The sequence below is a fragment of the Bubalus kerabau genome, chromosome 2, assembly GCF_029407905.1.
Source record: "Bubalus kerabau isolate K-KA32 ecotype Philippines breed swamp buffalo chromosome 2, PCC_UOA_SB_1v2, whole genome shotgun sequence".
Classification (NCBI taxonomy): domain Eukaryota; kingdom Metazoa; phylum Chordata; class Mammalia; order Artiodactyla; family Bovidae; genus Bubalus; species Bubalus kerabau.
In genome coordinates, this window is record NC_073625.1 from 103375123 (window position 1) to 103402422 (window position 27300).

Here is a 27300-nt window from a genome sequence, read left to right on the forward strand (position 1 = left end):
CCACAGTTCAAAAGCATCAATTCTTTGGTGCTCAGCTTTCTTCACAGTCCAACTCTCACATCCATACATGACCACAGGAAAAACCATAGCCTTGACTAGATGGACCTTTGTTGGCAAAGTAATGTCTCTGCTTTTGAATATGCTATCTAGGTTGGTCATAACTTTCCTTCCAAGGAGTAAGTGTCTTTTAATTTCATGGCTGCAGTCACCATCTGCAGTGATTTTGGAGCCCCAAAAAATAAAGTCTGACACTGTTTCCACTGTTTCTCCATCTATTTCCCATGAAGTGATGGGACCAGATGCCATGATCTTCGTTTTCTGAATATTGAGCTTTAAGCCAACTTTTTCACTCTCCTCTTTCATTTTCATCAGGAGGCTTTTTAGTTACTCTTCACTTTCTGCCATAAGGGTGGTGTCATCTGCGTATCTGAGGTTATTGATATTTTCCCTGGCAATCTTGATTCCAGCTTGTGCTTCTTCCAGCCCAGCGTTTCTCATAATGTACTCTGCATATAAGTTAAATAAACAGGGTGACAATATACAGCCTTGATGTACTCCTTTTCCTATTTGGAACCAGTCTGTTGTTCCATGTCCAGTTCTAATTGTTGCTTCCTGACCTGCATACAGGTTTCTCAAGAGGCAGATCAGGTGGTCTGGTATTCCCATCTCTTTCAGAATTTTCCACAGTTTATTGTGATCCACACAGTCAAAGGCTTTGACATAGTCAATAAAGCAGAAATAGATGTTTTTCTGGCATTCTCTTGCTTTTTCCATGATCCAGCAGATGTTGGCAATTTGATCTCTGGTTCCTCTGCCTTTTCTAAACCAGCTTGAACATCTGGAAGTTCACGGTTCACATATTGCTGAAGCCTGGCTTGGAGAATTTTGAGCATTACTTTACTAACGTGTGAGATGAGTGCAATTGCGTGGTAGTTTGAGCATTCTTTGGCATTGCCTTTCTTTGGGATTGGAATGAAAACTGACCTTTTCCAGTCCTGTGGCCACTGCTTAGTTTTCCAAATTTGCTGGCATATTGAGTGCAGCACTTTCACAGCATCATCTTTCAGGATTTGAAATAGCTTGACTGGAATTCCATCACCTCCACTAGCTTTGTTTGTAGTGATGCTTTCTAAGGCCCACTTGACTTCACATTCCAGGATGTCTGGCTCTAGGTGAGTGATCATACCATCATTATTATCTTGGTTATGAAGCTCTTTTCTGCACAGTTCTTCTATGAATAGTTTCCTGAATAGCTATACCAATCTTGAAAAGGAAAAGTAAGGTAGATGGACTCACATTTCCTGATTTCACAGTTATCTAGCAACTGTGGAAAACAATTTGGTGTTTCCTCAATAAATTAATTCAATAATTTTTATTTTCATATGATCCACCAATTTTACTCCTAGGTGCATACCCAAAAGATGGAAAGCAAGAATTCAAAAAAATAACTGTACATAGCATAGGAGCACTGTTTACAATAAATGTTCAGAGGAGTACTGTTTACAATAGTCAAAGGGTGAAAATAACTCAGCTATCCATCAACCAATGAATGGATAAAGAAAATATAGCACGTGCATACAATGGACTGTTATTATTCAGCCATCGGAAGAAATAAAGTATTGTTATTGCTATGAAGTAGATGAACCTTATGCTACTGATGCTACAATATGGAAGAAACCTTATGCTGAGTGAAAGAATACAGAAACCAAAGGTGTTATGTTGTATATCTATATGAAACAGTTGAATAGATAAATTCATAGAGACAGAAAGCAGACTAGTGCTCTCCAGCAGTTGGGGAGAAGAGTGAATGGGGAGTGTCTGCTTAATGGGTACTGGGTTCACATTTGGGGCAATTGAAATGCTATGAAATTTGATAGAGGAAATGGTTGTCCAATTTTGCAGATGTCCTAAATAACACTGAATGGTACACTTTAAAATGTTTAATGTTTAATCTTGTATGAAATTTACATCTATAATAAAAGTTATTACACTGTATCTTTCTTCTTTAGGTAACTTTTTTAGGTAACTTTTGTATATATATATATAAGCAACTACCTCAAAATATTTTACAAAGTATCCAGGATATAAATTTAAAAAAATAAATTAAAAGGAAATGGCAAATGAATATAATAACATGTCTAGTAAGGTTTAAAAGCACTGACCTTGATGGGATCCCTTTTTCCTTTTTCGTATTATACACCCAATTGAGCAATACTTTTCTTGTAAAGACAATAATTTTTTTGCTTTCAGAATAATTCTTTATTGTCTCAGCATTCATATACCTTAAAAAAGGAAGAAGAAATCTTTAAACATGCTTTAAAATTTTTGAGATAAGTTTAATGCAGAATTATCAGAAAGCAGGAAAACTATTTTGTTCCGTGATGACAGGAAGTGAGACACTTTCATAGGCATAGGTCCAAGTCACAAAGATGTCGATAAAGGTGGATTATATAATTGTGAAGTTAGGTTGTGGAGCTTTAATTAATTAATTAGAGAGTATAAAAATTCACTTATTAATTAGAGTATAAAAATGGTTCAATATTAATCAGAGAGTATAAAAAATGGTTCAATAAAAATTGGTTTATTAATCGGAGTATAAAAAAAAAGATTCAATAAAAATTGGTTTATTAATCAGAGTATAAAAAAGTGGTTCAAAATAGAGAAGTCATGTTTCAGGAAGAGAAAGCACACCATGATTAAAATAATTGGGATTCAAATATATATGGGTTTTCATGTTGGATCCTCCACTATCTGGGTGCCAATGAACTAAATACCTCACTAACTTGTTTGATTTGTAGAATGGAGTTAAGACGACTAATGCCAGCCTGGGAAAATTAAATGAGAACGTCTACAGGAGGCATCTGGCCCACCTCACATATCCCCCCATCTCTTTTCTTTCACCTTCTGGGCAAGTAATCAGGGAATTTATGGGGGAAATACAAGTGGTGAAGTGAAAGAGTAAAAATGGTTACTTGGAAGACTTGGTGCTCATAAACCCATCAAAGACATTTGTCCCCAAGTTGCCTGTAGGTTTTTTCTGTTGTTGTTTTTTTTTTTTTTGAGACAGCTCAGATGTGTGTGCTACATTTAGGTCTTGCTCTTCATCAGAAGGAGGTTAGGGCTCCATCCCTGGGTATGAGGCCCTACCTTAAAATGCAGCTTAATAGAAGGGCATTGGTGACTTAAGTTCAAAGGAAGGTCTTGTTCTTCCTATAGAAGATTATAGGAAGAACAATTATAGATTATAATGTTCTTACCCTAAAAGGTGGGCAATTTCTCTGTTACAGAGATACTGACATAATTAAAAAGAAGGAAGTTAATCTGTTTTATGTGATTAATATAACAATGTGGTAATGGCATGGAAAATCATGAATGTATATATGACTTGATTCAGTTCTGATTGTTAAAATATTTGATTGAGCACCTATTATGCTTGATAAATGCATGGGGTAAGGCATTAAAAAATTTTAATTAAAAAATTTAAAAAAATTGCGACTCTGTTGGCAAGACTTCTGAGGACTAGTGGAGTAAAATATGCCAACAGCAGTCGCAGTGAAGTGTAGTAAGTCTTCTGCACAGGTAATAAAGAGAAGGGCACTCTGGATCCACACAGGGCTGTTTAATATAGTCCTGGGAAACCAGGAAACCCCAGTTAATGTCCAAGTTAAGATGTGATCATTTCACAAGTTCCTGTGATATCAGTGCATGTGATATTTTAACAGACCAAACTATCGTGTGTATCAGGCTCCTGGGTTCCTATTTGATATGCTCTAAACATGTTCACTGTTTAGACTTGATTTAGGAAAACAGTATGATCTCTTTAACTGGATAATGAGATAGCTTTGAATCTGGGCTCTGTAATTAATTAGTCAAATAACCTTGGGTAAATTATTTAATCTCCCTGTGCCTCACTTTCCCCATTTGCAAAATAAAGGTAACAATAGCACTTATAGGATTTTTACCACCTTGAAAGGGTAATACATGCAATATATTTAAAACTGTATGTGACATAAGACCATAAACATAATCTCTATTCAGAGTATTGTTTATTAGGTAATCACACAGGTGCTTAGTACAGGTCCTGGAACTTCTGTTTAAACTTCCTACTCTTTTTATCTTTAGACTTGTTTCCTTGCCACAGGATACCCTCAACGCATGGGGTTACAGATAGGAATAATCAGCAAATGGTAGAATCAGCTCCAAGGCAGCCCAGCAAAGAAGCAAGTACTGAACTTAAGAGTAATTAAGAGAAACTTCTGCTCTGATTTGAAAGCCATTTCACTGATCTCAAATATTCCCGGGGCTGGCATATAGTTTTGCACACATTTAGGATTCAATATTTATCTCATATACGTCCAAATGAAAATGTAATACATTTCAAAATTTGCCTTTGTTGTCTACTATGAACCACTTCAACCCTTAACCCCCTTTCCCCACAATTTACCTCCTTTTTGTATCCATTTACTCTGGGTCCTCAGAGGCAGATGCTGATTCTGCCTTTGTGGATTTTAAGAGGAAAAATCAAGGGAGTGGACTGAACTGCCCTATACTGTTTTATATGTGTTCTATATATGTTAACCTCTCCTGGACAATGCAGTGATAACACTTTCAGATGTCATTTTCCATTCATTTAAAAATTTCTGCGGTACACAATGCGTCTGTCTTTAAAGTATGACTCTTTTAAATTAATCACTTCTGCCCAGCCCTCTCCTTCTACTTCACTAGCATCCATCAGGTCCCCTAAGCTTCTGGAGGGGCCCAGAGCAAGAAGGTAGGTTGGGGCTCTTGTATCATATACGGAAATATAATGTGATAATGATTTGTATGGCTAGGCTTGAAATTAAAACTCTTAGGCTCTTTGACAATCTGTACTCGCACTGCAATGGGAACATACCCCAGTGTCTGGTTGCTTCTCTTCCCACACAGGGCTTTATCTTTCACTACTAAACCTCAAGCCCAGAGAATGCTAAAGAACTGATGCTTTCAACTGTGGTGCTGAAGACATCTGAAAGTCCTTTGGACAACAAGGAAATCAAACCAGTCAATCTTAAGGGAAACTGACCCTGAATACTCATCGGAAGGACTAATGCTGAAGCTGAAGCTCCAGTAGTCTAGTCACCTGATGCAAACAGCCAACTCATTGGAAAAGTCCCTATTGCTGGGAAAGATTGAGGGCAGAAGAAGAGGGCATCATAAGATGAGATGGCTGAATGGCATCATTGATGCAATGGACATGAACTTGGGCAAACTTCAGGAGATGGTGAAGGACAGGGAGGCTTGGCGTACTGCAGTCCATGGGGTTGCAAAGAGTTGGAAACTTCTGGGTGACTGAACAACAACAAACCTCAAGCCAGTGTATGTGAGTAGATACCAGGCTGCCACATCTTAGGTTTTGAGGAGTGGACACCAAAGACCTGGTTTGCTTGTAAGATGATGATCTAGGGGAGAGGTCCAAGCAATCCTAGGACCATTTGAGCAGGAAATTTTGGTGTTCATGGTCCCAGAAGAGAGATCTAGAACAAGAAGGAATGTCTGGGTTTGGGGTGGTCACTACTGCAGCTGAACCGCAGTTTAACTCTTCCCTCTGCCCAACCATGTTGCCTTCCTCCTTCCACAGGGGATGATCTGAGGGCACTCACTAATACACTGACTCAGGAACTCACTGCTGGCTGTGGAGGCTCACATCCACAGAAATCAATATAAATATGTCAAAAGAGGGTGTGCATTGTGAAGATGTACCTGGAGGGTTGAAGGAAGTCTTCGACCTCAGCTAGGTGTCTAAAAGAAGAGTGGTTTACAACAGCTTAGCTTTAGGAGGGGGGGGAAAGGAGAACGAGAAAGTATCAGTCAGGAGGAGCAGCTTGTTCAAATGCACAGAGGTGTGAGTGAGTGGAGCAAGTCTGGGAAACTGGAAGCAGGTGACTTGGCCTGCTGGTGGAATGGAGAACAGGCAGTGGCTCGAACGCATCATACTGGATGATCTCAGATTACCAGACAAAAGCGGAAACTCACTCGCACAATTTCCTAAATGCAGTGGCTTAGAATAAAGCTTTCTCTTGAAATCATACTTACTCTACCATCTTTTCTCCAAAGCTTCCTGCTGCACCTACCAGCACCTGGACTGCGCTCTGGGACAGAGTCTCACTCCTGTATTGTCTCTGGTAGCTCGCCTAAAAGGAATGTTGAACCAAATTGTTATATAATATGGATCAGAGTGACAATTTATGGAAAAATAATCCATGAGAGAGAAGTCAAAACCCCAAAATAACAGTATCTTTATTAAAAAAAATTTTTCAGTGGAGTCTAGACCATGAGGTCAGTGCAGAAGGTACGTCTGAGCTTTGTGTGGAGTGAAATAGATTATGCAAGAAACTAGGTTCCTGATAGATGTTAATTACGTTTTCAAAAATAAGTGGAGTTCTGTGGCCAAATAAGCATGGGAACTGCTGCAAACTACCCCCACCTTAGAAGTTTATAATACATATTTGAATTTTAAAGCCTCTGAGAAGTTTTACAGTAAGGGATCCTGGTTTATGTCTTTCTTTAACTTCACTTAGCCAAATATTTTGACAACAGAACTCTCTTGTCTCCAATCTATTCCCAGCATGAGATGACCTGCTGCTATGGTGCAAAACACATTCATCCATTCATTCATGCATTCGGGCCATATACTGAGAGCCCACTCAGCTTCTGTGTGCTGAGCACTGTTGAGAATCTACTTCCTGATTTGGAACGTATGATATGACTAAAGATTCCCGGTTCCAGAGAAGACATTCTGTTTGCACAATCTATGAACATTGAAACATGTTTTGCTCTTGGAGGATACTAGAAAGGGACAGAACTAAATTTTAGGATGAAAGATCAATAAGCTAGTTGTCCATAATAATGAGAATTCAATAGAGTATCATTTCTTCTTAAACTTCATTAAAATACCTATAAAATAATGTAAATGTAAAATATTTTCAGTATTCTCAAAGACAAACACTGCAGTCTGTAGGGAAAATAAGAAAGCTGAAAGTAATATGGAACTCATGAAAGCTTAGCAACACAAGTAATTGACCAGTTCAATACTAGAAAAATGTTAATTCTTAAATGATCATTCGTACCAATTTGTAAGAATTTAGAGAATGGCTGATTCCTAAAAATAACTGCCATCTATGAGCTCCCTAATATACTATTGGATTAACGTAATAATTTTTGTTTTACATAAAATTATTTAATTCTTGCAACAGCTTTATGATGAAGGCGTTCAAATCTGTATTTGATAGATGAGAAAGATGAGAATCCTAAAGGAGTTAAGTAGTTTTCTCAAGACTATATTAAAAACTCAATTCTTCCTGAACTGAAAGCCTGGCCTCCCTTCCTCCAACTATACAGTGCTGTCTCTCCTTTGCCACCGTCTTGCCATGCTATGTTCCCTCTTCACATGTACAGGAGTGGAGGAGATATTGCTCCCATTAACCTGAACTGGCTGAGATTTAAACAAAGAACTCTCAAAGCTTTGAAAACTATAATAGCCAATTAATACTGTTGGGAGAGTGACTATTAGAATGGAGATTGCAGAAATCAAATCAATAAGCCAAGATATACGTGAAAATACATCTAGTACAAAGAAGGACTAAAAATGTACAAGGTGAGATGAGGATCTGGAGAATAGAACAGAGACTCAATGCACTTTGAAAATAGGACTTCTGGATTAAGACCTAACAGCAGAAAATCAACAAAGATGTAATAGTAGAAATAGGGGAAAAAATTAATGGGAATAAATCAAAAAGATACAGAAAGCATGTATTATAGAAAACATAGGATATCACAGGAGGGGGAATCTAAGAGATCATTTGGGTAGCATGTTTCTTCTACAGATGGCGAAAATAAAGAAAAAAGAATAAGTTCTGAGCCACATATCATATTAATAATGAAAGCAAGACTCAAAATGGAGTCCCCTGCATTGATTTTAAGGGTTCCTGAATACTATATTTTCCTCAAAATAAAACACCTTCTGCTTAAGCTAATTTGAGTGGATTTTTTTTCCCCTTTTCTTTTTGCAGTGAAACAAATTCCTAAGACAATGCTGAACTTCCCTTTACCTTTGTAAACTATCTATTAAACTGTGCAGGTGAGCATAACCAAGATGTATTTAACAAGGGAGAAAGTTTTCAGTATCAGATCAGATCAGTCGCTCAGTCGTGTCCGACTCTTTGCGACCCCATGAATCGCAGCACGCCAGGCCTCCCTGTCCATCACCATCTCCCAGAGTTCACTCAGACTCAACGTCCTTCAAGTCGGTGATGCCATCCAGCCATCTCATCCTCTGTCGTCCCCTTCTCCTCCTGCCCCCAATCCCTCCCAGCATCAGAGTCTTTTCCAATGAGTCAACTCTTTGCATGAGGTGGCCAAAGTACTGGAGTTTCAGCTTTAGCATCATTCCTTCCAAAGAAATCCCAGGGCTGATCTCCTTCAGAATGGACTGGTTGGATCTCCTTGCAGTCCAAGGGACTCTCAAGAGTCTTTCCCAACACCGCAGTTCAAAAGCATCAATTCTTTGGTGCTCAGCTTTCTTCACAGTCCAACTCTCACATCCATACATGACCATTGGAAAAACCATACCTTGACTAGATGAACCTTTGTTGGCAAAGTAATGTCTCTGCTTTTGCATACGCTATCTAGGTTGGTCATAAGTTTCCTTCCAAGGAGTAAGCGTCTTTTAATTTCATGGCTGCAGTCACCATCTGTAGTGATTTTGGAGCCCAGAAAAATAAAGTCTGACACCGTTTCCACTGTTTCCCCATCTATTTCCCATGAAGTGATGGGACCGGATGCCATGATCTTTGTTTTCTGAATGTTGAGCTTTAAGCCAACTTTTTCACTCTCCACTTTCATTTTCATCAAGAGGCTTTTGAGTTCCTCTTCACTTTCTGCCATAAGGGTGGTGTCATCTGCATATCTGAGGTTATTGATATTTCTCCCGGCTATCTTGATTCCAGCTTGTGCTTCTTCCAGTCCAGCGTTTCTCATGATGTACTCTGCATATAAGTTAAATAAACAGGGTGACAATATACAGCCTTGACGAACTCTTTTTCCTATTTGGAACCAGTCTGTTTCCCATGTCCAGTTCTAACTGTTGCTTCCTGACCTGCATACAAATTTCTCAAGAGGCAGATCAGGTGGTCTGGTATTCCCATCTCTTTCAGAATTTCCCACAGTTTATTGTGATCCACACAGTCAAAGGCTTTGGCATAGAAATAGATGCTTTTCTAGAACTCTCTTGCTTTTTCTATGATCCAGTGGATGTTGGCAATTTTATCTCTGGTTCCTCTGCCTTTTCTAAAACCAGCTTGAACATCTGGAAGTTCACGGTTCACATATTGCTGAAGCCTGGCTTGGAGAATGTTGAGCATTACTTTACTAGTGTGTGAGATGAGTGCAATTGTGCAGTAGTTTGAGCATTCTTTGGCATTGCCTTTCTTTGGGATTGGAATGAAAACTGACCTTTTCCAGTCCTGTGGCCACTGCTTAGTTTTCCAAATTTGCTGGCATATTGAGTGCAGCACTTTCATAGCATCATCTTTCAGGATTTGAAATAGCTCAACTGGAATTCCATCACCTCCACTAGCTTTGTTCGTAGTGATGCTATCTAAGGCCCAGTTGACTTCACATTCCACGATGTCTGGCTCTAGGTCAGTGATCACATCATCGTGATTATCTGGGTCGTGAAGATCTTTTTTGTACAGTTCTTCTGCGTATTCTTGCCATCTCTTCTTAGTATCTTCTGCTTCTGTTAGGTCCATACCGTTTCTGTCCTTTATCGAGCCCATCTTTGCATGAAATGTTCCTTTGGTATCCCTGATTTTCTTGAAGAGATCCCTAGTCTTTCCCATTCTGTTGTTTTCCTCTATTTCTTTGCATTGATCGCTCAAGAAGGCTTTCTTATCTCTCCTTGCTTTTCTTTGGAACTCTGCATTCAGATGTTTATATCTTTCCTTTTCTCCTTTGCTTTTTGCTTCTCTTCTTTCCACAGCTATTTGTAAGTCCTCCCCAGACAGCCATTTTGCTTTTTTGCATTTCTTTTCCATGGGGATGGTCTTGATACCTGTCTCCTGTACAATGTCACGAACCTCATTCCATAGTTCATCAGGCACTCTGTCTATCAGATCTAGGCCCTTAAATCTATTTCTCACTTGCACTGTATAATCATAAGGGATTTGATTTAGGTCATACCTGAATGGTCTAGTGGTTTTCCCTACTTTCTTCAATTTAAGTATAATTTTAGCTAATAACTTAAATTTTTAGTATAGTACCGGCACAAAAAACAGACAAGTAAATCAAAGAAACAGAGTAGAGACCCCAGAAATAAACCCATGCACCTATGGTCAATTAATCTATGACAAAGGAGGCAAGGTTGGGGAAAAGACAGTGTCTATGATAAGAGGTGCTAAGGAAGCTGGACAGCTGTATGTTGAAGGATGAGATTAAAACATTTTCTCACACCATAGATAAAATACAAAAATAAATTCAAAATTAAAGGCCTAAATGTAAGACTGGAAACCACAGAAGTCCTAGAAGAAAACACAGGCAGAACACTCTTTGACATAAATTGTAGCAACATTTTGGAGTCTCTGTCTCCAAAGGCAAAAACAAAAATAAACAAATGGGACCTAATTTAAACTTAAAAGCTTTTGCACAGCAAAGGAAACCATTGACAAAATGAAAAAATGTACTGAATGGAAAAAAATTTGCAAGTGATAGAAACAACAGGCCAATAATTTTTAAAAATGGGTAATAAAATACTAACTATTTGTGCTGACAAGAGACGTCTGTTGGCCAACTCCATTGCTTCAACGTTGAGGTTATCATCAATTTCCTTGTTGCAGTGTAGACATTTCACTTTTTGATGTTCTTTTGTTTCTCCTTGGCCCAACTAAATAACATACAGATCAAAACCAAATAATAGTACATGGACATTAATGTATCATTTAGCATAAACCTCAAGAAATTCAAATACCAGTTTGGTTTAAGAACTCACAGAAAATCTGCTAGTTACATAAAAATGTTCAGATGAGTTTTGCACTTACACAGTCATCTAGAAGGCTAAATAATTACCAGTTTGTTGGGGAAAGAATTAGATCATATCTTTACCTTTGCATGGCACTGGTAAAAGTTTACAAAAACTACTGCATTTTTGATCACACTTTAAACCACTGGTTCTGAAAGTGTGGTACCCCAGCTCTGTAGCATCACCTGGGTACTGTTAGAAAGGCACATTCTCAAAGCCTGCCACAGATCTGCTGAAGCAGAAACTGTCCTGTGTTTTATAAACACATTCCATGATTCTGCTACAGCTAAAGTGTGGCAACACTTGAAACTAACCACTCACAGTAGGATAACAAGTGACCGTGGCTGTTAGGAGATGGGAATATGGATACCTCCAGTTTATAGACGAGAAAAGTTGAAGCTTAGATACAATACACGGTTTATAAAAAATCACAAAGCTATTTATTAAGTAACAAAACTAAGATATGAACCCAGGTTTTCTGAGTCCAAGGCCAACATTCTATCTGTAATGCTAGAATATCTCTCATCTCTGCATCATAAAGAAGAGAATGTAGTTGTTTATTTATCTGCCTTCTGAAACAGATCAAATACCAGAGTTTGACCTTAACTTTGAGTTTGCATTAGAATTAGCTAGGTAAATGGATGAAAAATACATATTCCTCAGACCAACTGCATCAGAACCTCCTGGATAGAGGTCGGGAAATCAAGGCTATGTGCTCTCTTACTACAGCCATATCTGACTCTTTGCGATCCCATGGACTGTAGCCCACCAGGCTCCTCTGTCCATGGGATTTCCCAGGCAAGAATACTGGAGTGGGTTGCCATTTCCTTCTCCAGGGGATCTTCCCCACCCAGGGATCGAACCGGAGTCTCCTGCATTGGCAGGTGGTCTCCTGCATTGTGGGCAGATTCATTACTGCTGAACCAGCAGGGATTCCATATTTTGAATAAGCTTTCCAGGTGATTCTAATGCAGCCAGGTTAGCAAAAGGCCAGAGTTAGATATTGAGAACTACTATAAAAAAATCCTTAGATTTGACTTGGTACTTTTCTTAACCAGAAATCCTATCAATATTTCCGCAAACATAGGACTTGATTCTGGGCCTCCATCTGAAGCCTCAAGCACCTCTTACAGGATATAAAATGGAGTTTTGCAAATCCTATTTCATAGCAACCAATTATGTCCACACTCTTAGCAGTTGTCCCCTCATATTGTGTGATGCAGAAAAATACTGCAGTGAAAATTGGACACGATAGGCAATGACAAACCAGAAAAAGCAACGAGCAGATCACAGGACAACTTTTATTATTTCTCCAGCAGTCATGACTGCTGATGAATTATGTTCTCATATATGAATAAGAAGTCTGACCATGGAGATTCTAAAGTATGTCTCAGAAGCAGGAGGTGATATTTCACTATATCTAATCTTATGATGTGTGTGTATGTGTTAGTCACTCAGTCGTGTCCGACTCTCTGTGATACTAGCTTTTAATTCTATTTTATGATAAAAATGTAACAGTAACCATAAACCAAGGCTTAGCAAGTACTTCAGTATATAATAGCCTAAATAAATACTGAATAAATGCTGTCCATCTTCAGTCTAGCAAAAAAATATCTAGCTGTTTTCTAAAGCTCACTCTTTTCTTTTTTTTTTTAATTTAATTTTATTTTTAAACTTTACATAATTGTATTAGTTTTGCCAAATATCAAAATGAATCCGCCACAGGTATACATGTGTTCCCCATCCTGAACCCTCCTCCCTCCTCCCTCCCCATTCCATCCCTCTGGGTCGTCCCAGTGCACCAGCCCCAATCATCCAGTATCGTGCATCGAACCTGGACTGGCAACTCGTTTCATACATGATATTTCTTTTTATACTATCTTTTTAAAGTAGCTCTGATATACTATTCTTTCTTTTGAATTTACAATATTCAGTTCAGTTCAGTCACTCAGCCGTGTCTGATTCTTTGCAACCCCATGGACTGCAGCATGCCAGGCTTCCCTGTCCATTAACAACTCTCAGAGCTTGCTCAAACTCATGTCTATCGAGTTAGTGATGCCATCCAGGCATCTCATCCTCTGTATGCCTCTTCTCCTCCTTCCTTCAATCTTTCCCAGCATCTGGGTCTTTTCCGATCAGTCAGTTCTTCTCATTAGGTGGCCAAAGTATTGGAGCTTCAGCTTCAGCATCATTCCTTCTAATGAATATTCAGGACTGATTTCCTTTAGGATTAACTGGTTTGATCTCCTTGCAGTCCAAGGGACTTTCAAGAGTCTTCTCCAACACCACAGTTCAAAAGCATCAAATCTTTGGTGCTCTGCTTTCTTTATAGTCCAACTCTCACATTCATACATGACTACTGGGAAAACAATACACATTTGCTATATACTCAAAGTGTGTCTTGTGGGGGTGGTCTTCCCTGCTAGCTCAGACAGTAAAGAATCTGCTTTCCAATGCAGGAGACCCAGGTTCGATCCTTGGGTAGAGAAGATCCCATGGAGAAGGGAATGGCTACCTACTCCAGTATTCTTGCCTGGAGAATCCCATGGACAGAGGAGCCTGGTAGGCTACAGTCTATGGGGTTGCAAAGAGTTGGACATGACTGAGCAATTAACGCTCACTTTTCACTTTCATATACCCAAAAGGGTTGTCACTTCTACTTTGTCTCACAGTGATCATAAAATTCCCTAAGAATTCTGAATTAACATTTATAACATTCATACTTAAGATGAATCATATCCACTTTGAAGGAATAAACAAAAGATATTTTAAAAAATACTACTTGCTTACTGCATATGGGTTTTGAAGTATAATTGTTTTCTCAACTATGTTCCAATCTGCATTAGCAAGATCTCTGTCAAATTTGAGTGCAGAGGCTACGGATTTGGTTAGTTCTTGAAAGTGTTGAAATGTATAATACAGTGATTTATACTTTGTTGACGTGACATCACGAAGACCTTTGATAAAAAGAACACATTTTATAAATAGTGGATATCATTTTGATAGTATATACAGAATATATGCACATATACACACATAAATGTGTAGGAGATACATGTGTAGGAGGTATAGATATACATATATGTACACAGAAATATATGCACTTATATTTATTTCCTATGTATATGTAAGATCATATATATATTTGATATATATTTATTTATCTCCAGATATATATATTGACCTTTGAACAATATGGGATTCAGGGACGTCAACCCTCCATGCAGTTGAAAATCTGCATATAACTTTGCAGTTTTCCCTCGATATCTGTGGTTCTGCATCCTCAGATTCAATAAACTGAGGTTCTGGTTGTACTGAAGTACATATGAAAAAAATTCACATCCACTTATAAGTGGACTGACATAGTTTAAATTCATTTTTATCAAGGATCAGTGGTAATATATACTATATATACAGACCTCATTAAGGTTTGAAGGACTCTTACTATCAAACACGGATTTCCTTTTTTTGAGACATAGAAGTTTCTTCGAAAAGCAATAATATTCCATGAGCAAATGTTCACTTTTCTCAGTACAAGTAAACAGATGCTCTACAATAAGAATTTTAGGTTTATTTAGCTACTAAGTAGAACATCTGAAGGGCTTCCCTGGTGTCTCAGTGATAAAGAATCTGCTTGCTATGCAGAAGACGTGGGTTTGACCCCTGGGCTGGGGAGATCCCCTGGAGAAGGAAATGGTGACCCACTCCACTATTCTTGCCTGGGAAATCCCATGGACAGAATCTGATACTCTGCAAAATGTTACCTCTTTAATCTGTTCTTCTCATTTTACTATGTTAAGGCCCAGAAAAGAAAAAAAGTAAATGGTAAAAAGGATATGGTTGCAAACATGAGAATGAAAATTCAATATTACCCATAAAGATGAAATTTAAGATTGGTTAAGAAAATGCCACATGAATGAAACAGAAAGGGTGATAGAGCAGTGAAGAGTAAAGTGGATTAAAAGCATTAGAGGAATTTATTTTTAGTTTGTTAACTGCCATTACTGAGTTGTGTGATCTTAGACAAGAAATTTTAACTCTTTAGATTTCAATTTTTGGATTGTTAAAAAGTAGGAGATTGAAACAGTCATACTGCATAAAGCTGTTGCCTCCTAAAACAGGTATTTCTGCTTCTACTCTCTTCATAGGCCCCAGTCAGCTATCCAGAGTTGTCTTTTTAAAACCTTATTCATAAAATTACACTTACTTGCTTAAAACCAACCAAGAAATCCATTTACCTCTTAGAATAAAATCTTAAAATTCAAGGTCTTTCACGATCTAGCTCTTTCCCTACCTGTCCCACCTGGACTTCCTCCACTGTTGACATAGTTCTCGAAGGTTCCAGAACCTTACCTTCTTTCTGTGAACACACTTGGTTTCTAACTTCCTCAGGAATCTACCACATGTTGTATTTCTACTTTCTTTGTATGTGGTGTGAGTACTTTCATGCACAAATGACACTCTGATATTACCTTATTTGACTTGCTTACAGTCTGTCTCTCCTCTCTCCAATTTAGCTTCAACAATTTAGACTTGTCTGTCTTCATAATGCATCACTATCAGTTAGAATAGTGCCTGGCATGTAAGAGGCTCTTAATAAAAAGTTTGTGGAATAATTAAATAGACATTGTATTATTTCACTTAAACTGGGCTAATGTAAATAAGTAATCTTATTTATAAGATTATTGCTTATTGGCCTAATGAACTTATTGGCTTTAATGATTCATGTGACTTTATATTGAGATCCAATTTCCTTTTCAATTAGACACCTTTGATTTGTATTTATATGGCTTCCTTCTTCATTATTAGCAATTCTTTAGTATATTTGGAATGTTTTTCTTTTTACTCAAGAATTAGCAGGGCTTACCAAGTTTAGTAACTGCCATTGGCAAAATAAATCTATTGACAATCAAGCTAATCAAGGATACTGACACTCCATGAAATAATATCTGGAATAGAAAAACAAACCAAAGTAAGTTTCATCATAATTTCATATAATATACTCTATATTTACCAGTGTGAATTAAGCTAAGTTGTACTGTGTCAATATTTGGGAAATATAATGACTTGCTTTGACAAGTATTTATATACTTATAAAGACATTAGGAAAAAAATTTTGTTCTTAATTTCGATTTCTGAACTTCTTGCATCTTGGGAATATCCCTGTACTTTATCAATTCTCATCCACCACATACACTTCCATGTACATAGCCACACAGTTCTCTGTTCAACATTACCAGCACATCTGTGTTAAATAATTCTCTCCACCTAGAAGAAACAATACAAGGCCTTGGTATGTTTGTTCTACCACATACTTTGCCTTTCTGGTATCCCTTCATTACCAGAAAAAAAGTGAAAGTGAAGTTGCTCAGTCATGTCTGGCTCTTTGCAACCCCATGGACCATACAGTCCATGGAATTCTCCAGGCCAGAATGCCGGAGTTGACAACCTTTCCCTTCTCCAGGTGGGTCTTCCCATCCAGGGATCGAACCCAGGTCTCCCACATTGCAGGCGGATTCTTTACCATCATTACCAGAAGGGAGGAGCAACTGATGCCTTTGGTGTCACTTTTTTTTTTTTCTCCTCTTATATCTCAAGCTAGTCTCCACAGACAGATGCAGAAACACTTCTCAGTCTGATATTACATATTTCCATTGATTTATGGAAATCTAACTTCCAGAATTTATTTTAAACTCTTAGCCAGTCCTCTATTCTTTGGCTACAGATGGAAGTTAGAGACAGAATGTGAAACACACCAGAGGCTTTCATGGCTGCACACTAGGATTACTTGAGAAATTTTAAATATTGGTGCACAGGACGCTCTCACTGAATATTCTGATTTAATTCCTCAAGGGGGCCACCCCAACAATGGTCATTAGGAAAACCAAGGTATAATCTACACAGAATGAAATGTACTTGTGTATCTGATAAGTTTTACAGTGCATACACCCGTATTACCCTCAATCCTTTCACGATGTATATATTCTCATATCCTCTAAATTTCCCCAGGGCTGCTCCAATCAATCCTCACCAGACAAGAGACAACCACTGTTTCTATTTTTATAGATGGGATACGACAATTCTAAAATCTTCATTTAAGCTGAATATTATGTTTCTCATTGTAGTTTTAATTTGCATTTCCCTAGAGTAATGATGTTGAGCATTTTAATATACTTAGTGGTATATACATTTCCTTTTGAAATATTTGTTCAACTCTTTTACCTGTTTTTAAAATTGGGTTGCTTTTTTGTTACAAAATTGTAGAAATTTTGAAAATTATATTCTGGATAGAAGTATGTTGTCATATAGATGGACAACAGACACTCAATATTGCCAGTTATTAGAGAAATGCAAATTGAAACTACAGTGATATATCACCTCACACCAGTCAGAATGCTGCTGCTGCTAAGTCACTTCAGTCGTGTCCAACTCTGTGTGACCCCATAGACAGCAGCCCACCAGGCTCCCCCGTCCCTGGGATTCTCCAGGCAAGAACACTGGAGTGGGTTGCCATTTCCTTCCCCAATGCATGAAAGTGAAAAGTGAAAGTGAAGTCGCTCAGTTGTGTCCGACTCTTAGCGACCCCATGGACTGCAGCCTATCAGGCTCCTCCGCCCATGGGATTTTCCAGGCAAGAGTACTGGAGTGGGTTGCCATTGACTTCTCCTAAGTAGGTATTAGGAGTAAATTAAAAAAGAAACATTTGTTGAGTGCATACTCTGTATCAGGTACTATTTTAAATGATTTATAAGTCTTAATTCCCTTAACTTTCACAATAAACCTATTTTTTAGGAGTGTGATGAAGGAGTTTAAGGATATCTAAACTAAAATGAGGAATAGGAAAGTTTCCAGTTGTTTTTCCCCTCCCTGGTTTCCCCATCATAGCTAAATCAATCCCACAGTCCAAGTGGGGTTGAGCGATCTACTACAAAAGCATATTTGAGTACACAGAAACAGTTTTCATAAAATATTCAAATAGAAAAACTACATCTTTCTTTACTTGAGATTTCTCCCTTTCAGATCCATGAGAGTTTTCAAAGTAGGCAAGCAGAAGAGCCAAGTTTATATTAGGAGTCCCTTTCATTTCACTCCAGACCATTATGAATGCCCAGCGCCAGCTGAAACCATGACCAAGTCGAGACAAAAGAGGGCTCAGTAATAGAAAGACCAGAAGTCTAAAAGGCAAAACAGATTTTAAAAAGTTATTTTTGTCATAGAAATTTCTTTCCATCTTATTCTATACTATTCCAATCTATTCCCTGCGAAACGGCCAACTCTCAGAAGAATGAGCCATCTTTCACACACCTTTGGCATTGCACCAAAGGAAAGCAGAAGGGCATCCCATGCACAAACATGCCAAGGGAATGGGGTTATTCCTTTTCTTTCTTTCTGTTAACTAAGCAGTAGAATAATTCCATATCACCCTTAAGTGGTGCTTCTTCAGGTAGAAAAGAAAGTGCTAGACATTTTTATAGATCCACTCTACTCTGGATCCCAGAAACAAATAAAAACAAATTTAATAAATGGGAGAGAAAACAATGTTCCATCTTTTTCTTCGTAGATTTTAATCATACTGAATTTGCCCAGTTTTAGTTAATTCATTTCTATTTCTTTTTTCAGTCATAGATAAGTCTTATATTTTACACTAATTGTATCTGATAATTTGCGACTAATTTCCATTTACTTGGCACTGGCTGACTTAATGTTGTTATTTAGTCCCTAAGTCATGTTAGAGTCTTTTGCAGCCCCATGGACTATAGCCAGCTAGGCTCCTCTGTCCATGGAATTCTCCAGGCAAGAATACTGGAGTGGGTTGCCATTTCCTTCTCCAGGGCATCTTCCTGACCCAGGGATCAAGCCTACATCTCCTGCAATGACAGGCAGATTCTTTACCACTGAGCAACCAGGGAAGCCCAACTTGAAGTTGAGTCCCAACTAATTTTCCTAGAATGCTAACAATTTGGGTGATATAATTGTTATAGTGGTTTTCCTCTTCTATATTATCTCCTTTTCAGTTACATAAGCAGACTGCTTTCTGAAAGCCTTTTAACATTGGAAAAGGGGCCACAAAACTTATTTAGGCAAAAATGACATTTATAAGAAGGACTTCCTTATGATTTTCATTTTTATTTATTTATTTAGACATGAGATAATTTTATGTTTATATTTTATGAATCAAAGCTAGAAAAATGGTACCTTGATCTTCAACACTTTATCTTAGTGAAAAGTAACAACATAGCAGAATGCCAGAATCATAAGAACACTGAACAGAGCAGATAAATGATATGAAATAATAGTGAAGAATCATTTAAGAGGAAAGAAAGACTATTTTTCTTTTTTAATGTTTATTGGAGTATAGTTGATTTACAAGGCTGTATTAACTTTAGGTATACAGCAAAGTGAATCAGTAAATATCACTCTTTTTTTTTATTCTCTCCCATATAAGCCATTATAGAGTACTGAGTAGAGTTCCCTGTGCTATCCAGTAGGTCTTTATTAATTATCTATTTTATATCTGGTGGTGGTGGTTTAGTTGCTAAGTCATGTCCCACTCTTGCGACCCCAGGACTATAGCCCACCAGACTCCTCTGTCCATGGAGTTTCCCAGGCAAGAATACTGGAGTTGGTTGTCATTTCTTTCTCCAGGGGATCTTCCCAACCCAGGAATCAAACCTGGGCCTTCTTCATTGCAGGCAGTGTGTATATGTCAATCCTGGTCTCCCAATTTGTCCCACTCTGATTTTTAAAAAACTATTTCCATCTATACTTTATTAATACAAATTATCTGTCATAAAATATTAAGCAAATAAAACAAGTTAACATTTTAATTTATAATAGGTGTCTAACTTCATGAAACCTCATAGAATAAAAAACAATATAAAATTCTGGAGGAAGTATGTGAAATATTAGTAGTGTTTGCCTCTAGGTAGTAAAGATTATGAGAGTTTTTTTTCTTTTTTTCAAAAACTTTACAACATGCTTGCATTGTTTTGAAATGCAGTTAAAAATCGAAAACACTAAGTGTTAATTTGTTGATGATTCCTTGGAAAATTTGAGTGAATTCTTCATTCCAGAATGAAACATTTCTGTCATTTAAAGAATATCTTCAGGCTTAGTCAATGTCACATAAATAGAAAAATTCAAATGGCTTTCTTACCTGAACATAATAAGTGTTAAGTAGATATTTAATGAATAATATATATCAGAAAATGATATATATAAATATGTATGTGCAGGAATTAGAAGTCCAGTGAAAGTAAACACCATAAGAAAAGCAACAAATGATAGACAATTCCAGAATCTGCATTTTTAGAAAAAAATTAAATATAGTTGACATAGTTAATTAAGCTAACATAGTCAATGCAAGGCTTATCTATGTGAGGCATTGAGCTAGGCATTATGAAGAAAGTAAAGATGAGTAAGACATTCACCAACACTCAAGGAGTTTGTAATTTAACTGGGAAGAAAGGAGCACTAAGATAAGTAAACAAATACTTCTAAAGCAATTTTAACCAGTTTGCACTGAATATAAATTAGTGTCTCTTTTTGGGGTTGACTTTGAAAGACATGTTAAGTTGTAGCTATGCTATTTGACAAAACTCATTCAGGAGCTATTGTTCAAGTAGTTAGAAAATGCTATGGTTCAAGTAGCTAGCCCTTGTATCAGTAGGAAGAGCTAAAATTGTTTATTTTAAAAGGAAATACTTAACTCCTAGTCTGATTTACACAGTGATAGAATTAAGCCTTTGCCCAAAATCTAGCTAGCACTTAGAGAATGCAAATGAATCTTTTATTCACGTGAATGCCCTTTGTAGATTCTTTGTGGTTTCTGAGTTTGTGCTTATTCAAGTACTCTAGAGCCTAGGAAAACGGCATCATTCCCAAAACTCATGCTCTCAACAGTTGCAGGCAAAACAGTGTGAAAAAGCAGCACACTCAGACACCATTATTTATCATTTTGGGTGTTGGGATCATAGCTATTTAAAACTTACTTCTCGTTATCTCTTTGTATATTTCCTGTCTTTAATTTGACATTATATGTATGGCAAAATAAATTGAAAAGCTTAAAGGGGCACATGAATATTATTTCATGAGAGGAAATAGAGCTTGGTTTTACCCATATGCTGCCAGACTCTGTCCCTGAAAAACAAATACCTAGGTATTACCAGAGAAAATTTCATTATGAAACATTGAGGGGGAAAAAAACTCAGTCTCATTAATTAGCACAAAATGTAATCAAATCAATTAAGCAACAAATTTTGAGGAGTTATTAAGACTCTTTCATATGTAGTAGAAATTAATGGGAGAAATTGGATGGGAAGGAAACCAGATTCTCAAAGGAATCAGTGCCCATTATATTCACAGTATATATGAGCCGAATAACCAAGCTCCAAAACCATCTAATAGACCTGTGCATGTACATATATATGTGTGTACATGTGTGCAATCAGTCAGGCACGCAGTGAAAAAGCTTCTGAGTTTTTTTAAAAAGTCCCTTTTCTTTATTTGGTGATCATGAGTTGTCCTAACAAATCTAGATCTTTTATAGGAGCAAAGGGTTGCAACACTGTCTGTATTTAAGTATTATCTGGGAAGAGTTTTTTAAAATCAGACATCCCATGCTTCACCCTCATAGATTTTGATATTATGGATCTAAGCATATATGTCATTTTTATATCTTAATGTTGCATAGCCCCTAGCCTAGAGGACTGAGAAGACTTTATGGCCTGGACATTTTAGGAACATCAGTTTTCCAGGAATAGAAGATTATACAAGTTGACAAGGAAATATCTCTTATTTGGGGATTTCTTTCTAAAAAGGTGAAGTATGAATAGAAGCATGAAAGAAGTAAGGCAGCCACTTATGCTAACATGTAAAGAAGCACATTTCAAGAGCAGAAGCACAAGGACACAAGGTCAAACAGGGACCCTCTTCGGCATGTATGAGGGATAGCCTAGTGTGGTTAGAGCAGAGTGGGTGAGGGTGAGGGGGGCAGGAATGAATTGCCATAGTAACAAGGGGACAGATAGATCACCTGTTTGCCATGAAAACAACCTTGGTTTGTAGCCAAATGAGATGAGAAGTTATTAGATGATTTAAAACACGAGAAATGATCTGGATAAGGAGGGAGTGAGGTGGATGATGGTCAGAAAATAGCATAGAATCAATGCACTGTCTTCTCAGTGTGACTATATAATTGTTAGAATTGGAGTCCTAGGGGGGTAAACTGAAAAGATGGGAGACAGTGTAGACCACTGTAGGGTTTAGTAGGATTTACCATTATTATCTTAGATTTCTACTCTCTTGGAGAGTAGGAGCTGGTACATATTCTATTTTAAATATTTTAATTGTTGAAATTGAAATTATGAAGCGATTATTTGTATGAGCATCAAGTGGGTGGCTGAAGCAGAGTGGGAAATATGATCCCAGGAGGAGAAGAAGTCCTGGAATTGAAAGGTGAGGGAATAGAAGCATTAAGTGTGTGAGTATTGACTGACATCACTAAGAATGGTGACAGTGTGATGTTGGAATGTCACAGTGAGAGGGGGCCAAAATCATCACAAAATGGAGAGTGTGATTCAGGGTTCTAGAGATAACTGCAACCAAGAGGGTGGCAGGTGGTATAATCTGATGCCATGAGCTTCAAAATTGGCTGCTTCTGGGGAAGAAGAAAAATAGAATAGAAATGACTGAGGTACAGGAAGATCACCCACATCAACTCTAGGCTTGTAGTACCAGGGATGCAGCTGAGAAAGACACTATAACCTTTCAGAAACACAAGGGAAATCATATCTTCAGGGGAGATCCAGGTTTCAGTTAAAGCAAGAATGAAGGGAGCCTTCGGAATTACTCCCCATAGATATAAATACATGCATAGCATGATTAATTCTTCTTACAATGGTGGCCCAACAAATGCTACCTAGCTGCTAATACAACTGGCTTCCATTATAATTGACATGAAATTTTAGTGACATGCTCTCAAAGCCTGTAATCTGTATTTTTAAGTTTCTGACTTCTGAACTCATTTCATCTTTCGCAATGTCCTCCCAAATGTCCTAAAAAATCACTGATTAAGTTCAGGGCCTCTGTTAACACACATGTTGCTATTGTGTCATTTAGGCCAAGTTCCCATCCCATATATTGAAACATTTCAGAAAGTATCTTTCTTCAAGACTAACACAGACTTCACTGACCCCTCAGGTAGGTGCCCTCGAGCAAGGCACCATTTGTACTTTTCTATTTTCTTTTTTAACACTGCCAATTGTATTTAAATGTCCTGGCTTACTTTTTTAATTGACTTTGCATGGCCTCTTCACTGTCCTTAGAATTTTGGTCTTTCATTCTAGAGGCATTGCCATACTGATCCATATTGGAGCCTGAGGCAAAAGGAACTATTAGTAATATTGATCTTTAAAAATTTTGTATTTTCACCATGGATTTTTTGCATTAATTTCAATTTCAAAATATTGCATTAAAATATTTATCTTGATTACTGAGTCTTTTGGCATCCTCTTAGATTTTGTGTCTGACATGAGGGCCTCACTTGCCTTATTTTAACCCTGGCCCTGTCTAGGGGATCAGACTGGACACTATTGGGTAATATGGTCAGGGATGTAAGGGAATTAGTAGTGAAATACAGTCAATGTGAACTCAAGGTAAGGTGACAAATTTTACCTGAAATTAGAGGTTTAGAGAACATAAGCAATAGAGTTTTTAAAAGGTGGGTTTTATTTTTACTTGGCTAGTTTCCAAGTCAGTATCTTATTTTGGCCATGTAGATGTAGTTACAATTATAATATTATAACTTCAATGTATGAAAACAAAGTAAAAGTATGCTAGTCACTTACTCGAGAATAAGTGCTTCAACTCCTGGTTTAAAACTTGTAGAATTTAAAAAAAGTCCCATAATGACAAGAGTAAATATTCCAGACATTTCAGTTAGCTCACCTATTTTTTTAAGGAAATAAATAAAAAGTATTAATTTAACATCAAGAGTGGTACCAATACTCCCAGAGACAAAAACATCCTGATATCTGACAGTAGGGACTTCATAGAGAGGGTATCCCACTTAGTTTCCACTGAATAATGTCACAAATTATCACCACCACGCACTGTCCTTCCTCCTCAGATTCACATTCAGCGTGCAGAAAAGTCTGTACTGGACAAGCTTACACTGCTGTGGCTTCTGATCATCGGCAACAATGTGGAACTCACAAATCTTTTCAGGTACCCCAGTGAGGCTAGAGCACCCTCCATAGGTCTGATTTTTCCAGAGCGGCTCTGGATCAATTAAGTGGAAGTAAGCTGATGAGCTCGCTATGGACTAGCCTACTTCACATACTTCTTATTGGGAGACAGCAGGAGATAGAAATGGTTTGCTTTTGTGGCAAGGCTAAGAGAGTAGAGCCAAGAGAAACCCAATACAGATCTGCTTCCCAGTTTAATTATGGTTTGGTGCACTTACTGTCTGAGATGGAAAAGTGTAAAAAACTGTGGAAACTCTTAAATATTGTCAACTTTCATGAATTAGAGGGGAAAACAGTTTTGGAAGTAGCTTATGAAAGTGACATATTATCATTGTGAAAAATTCAAATAATATAGTACAGTATAGATATTATATATTTTTAAGAAAAAGGTGGTAAGTTAAGTTGCTAAGTCCTGTTGACTCTTGCAACCCCATGGACTGCAGCCTGCCAGGCTCCTCTGTCCATGGGATTCTCCAGGCAAGAATACTGGAGTGGGTTGCCATTTCCTTCTCCAGGGGATCTTCCTGACCCAGAAATCCTTTCCAAGATTCTTCTCAACCCAGGAATTCTTCCCAGGATTCTTCCCGACCCAGGAATCAAACCGGGGTCTTCTGCATTGCAGGCAGATTAGAAAGAGGGAACACCCATAACTCCACTGCCAAGAATTCAGGTAAAATTTTGAAGAAAATTTTTATTGAAATTTCTATTGGGGAGAGGACTATATTTGCCTAGAAGAAGTCATTTGATAAACTATTTGAGAGTACAGTGTGAGACCCAAAAGGCAACTCCAAGCATTAAAGGCTGTTTGCTGAATTTCTATACAGGAGACAAGTGGTAAAAATTAAGCAGGAAATATAGAAAAGTGAGGAGATAATGGTAGCTGTCAGATCTCAGAATTGTGAACTGCACAATGTAATTTTCTCTGTGAGCTCCCCTTGTTCTCACCTTTACTAAAGTTCACCATGAAGCAGAAATTGTTATATATTTAGGAGGAGGCAGCAGAGATTATGAGGAAGAAAACTCCAGAAACTTTCAGAAATTTTGAGGAGGTATCTTTAGGTTGGGTTTTCCTCGTGGCTCAGTTGGTAAAGACTCTGCCTGCAATGTGGGAGACCTGAGTTTGATCCCTGGGTTGGGAAGATCCCCTAGAGATGGGAATGGCTATCCATTCCAGTACTCTGGCCTGGAGAATTCCGTGGACTGTATAGTCCATGGGGTCGCAAAGAGTCGGACACAACTGAGAGTGTCTATTGGAAGCTTAGGATAACTGGATTAAGATTGTAGGAGTGGAGTACCCAGTAAACACACAGAAGCTCATATCCAGCATACATATACATAAAGTCACACATTAAGAAAATCTACAGAGGGATTATCCCTGGGGAAGGAAATGCCAACCCCCTCCAGTATTCTTGCCTGGGAAATCCCCTGGACAGAAGAGCCTGGTGAGCCCCATTGCATGGGGTCCCAAAGAGTCAGACACGACTGAATGACGGAACACACACCCAAAGAGGGATTGTAGAGCAATACTGTTCTGGAATGGGCTAATTTTTTTTCTCTTAATGTTGAGCAGACATTGTTCTAGGTAACAGTTACAAATTAAAATTTTGTTTTAATATTAAAGAATATTGTAGATATGCCACTTTCCATAGGTTTCTCTGGTAGCTCAGCTGGTAAAGAATCTGCCTGCAGCAATGCAGGAGACACAGGTTTGAATTCCTGGGTGGGGCAAGTTCCCCTGGAGAAGGGGAACCACTCCAGTGTTCTTGGGCTTCTCTGATGGCTCAGATGGTAAAGAATCCACTTGCAATGCAGGAGACCTGGGTTCTGTCCCTGAGTTGGGAAGATCCCTTGGAGGAGGGCATGGCAACCCACTCCAGTATTCTTGCCTGGAGAGTCCCCATGGACAGAGAAGCCTGATGGGCTATAGTCCATAGGGTTGCAAAGAGTCAGACACAACCCAGCGACTGAGCACAGCACATGTTTATCAAATGGATCCGTTTATTTGGTTTACTTTGTATTCCTCTGTTATAGCAGTTGTTTTTTAATTATTATAGGCTTATTAAATGTTTATTATCCACTTAGTAGGAAAAATCCTTCACTTAAATAGATTGTCATGCCATATGACATATGTCATAAATGTAGTCCCACAGTTTATGTTTCCAGATGAATTTTTAAAATTTTTCTGTAAAATTTCACTTCCCTCCAAATTTCTATCATTATTTGATTCAGATTGTGATAACTTTTAAAAATATTCATTTATTTGACAGCCCAGAGTAAAAGTTTTTTTACATTAGATTTATACTTACTTATTATCTGCTTTCTAAAGTATTTATTGAGACATCTTGACTCTAAAAAATTTAAATTATTTTTTTGGAGATTGGGGTAGGGGATTATAAAATACAAACTAGTATGTATAAACTAAATAAGCAACAAGGAAGTCTATTGTACCACACAAGGAAATATAGCCATTATTTTGTAATAACTTTAAATGGAATATAATCTATAAAAATATTGAATCACTATATTGCATCCTTGAAAACAATAAAATATTGTAAATCAACTCTACTTCAATTTTAAAAATTAAATAAATAAAATTATTTCCTTGAGCATAACCCTTAATCTTCCTGTTTTAATGGTTAAAGATCAGATGAGAGTTTATTACAATGGTGTTGTTACAAGGAAATTTAGTTATTTCTGTGACATACAACATTTTAGGATAATTAGAATTATAATAGCATTGTATCAGGATGTATCAGATTTTTTGGAACTTCATGTAATTTCTAGAACAGTTATATTAATAACATTCACCCATACAGTATAATCTAAGAAGGTTTCTCATCATTTATTTTAACCCTTAATCTTGAGGCTATTCTTACTTGATGATGTTAAAAGAAATTATATTTGCTGAAATATATGCTTTGTAGGTTTAGGTATGTACAAGGTAGTGCATAGTGAATGCATTTGTACTGGCTGATCATTCTGTCACTATTTATTAAGTCA

The 27300-nt window shown here is 37.5% G+C and overlaps 1 protein-coding gene across 1 annotated transcript in view; it reads right to left on the bottom strand.

The window, feature by feature from the left end:
• Positions 1–27300, bottom strand: part of SLC9C1 (solute carrier family 9 member C1) — a 91678-nt gene that overhangs the window by 36887 nt on the left and 27491 nt on the right. The window contains exons 7-14 of the mRNA XM_055570081.1: positions 23902–24001; positions 20211–20354; positions 18054–18228; positions 15921–16002; positions 13844–14010; positions 10793–10918; positions 6073–6170; positions 2163–2282 (exon numbers count right to left, since the gene is read on the bottom strand). Coding sequence (XP_055426056.1) covers positions 2163–2282; positions 6073–6170; positions 10793–10918; positions 13844–14010; positions 15921–16002; positions 18054–18228; positions 20211–20354; positions 23902–24001 — 1012 coding nt within the window. The remainder of the gene's footprint in view (positions 1–2162; positions 2283–6072; positions 6171–10792; positions 10919–13843; positions 14011–15920; positions 16003–18053; positions 18229–20210; positions 20355–23901; positions 24002–27300) is intronic.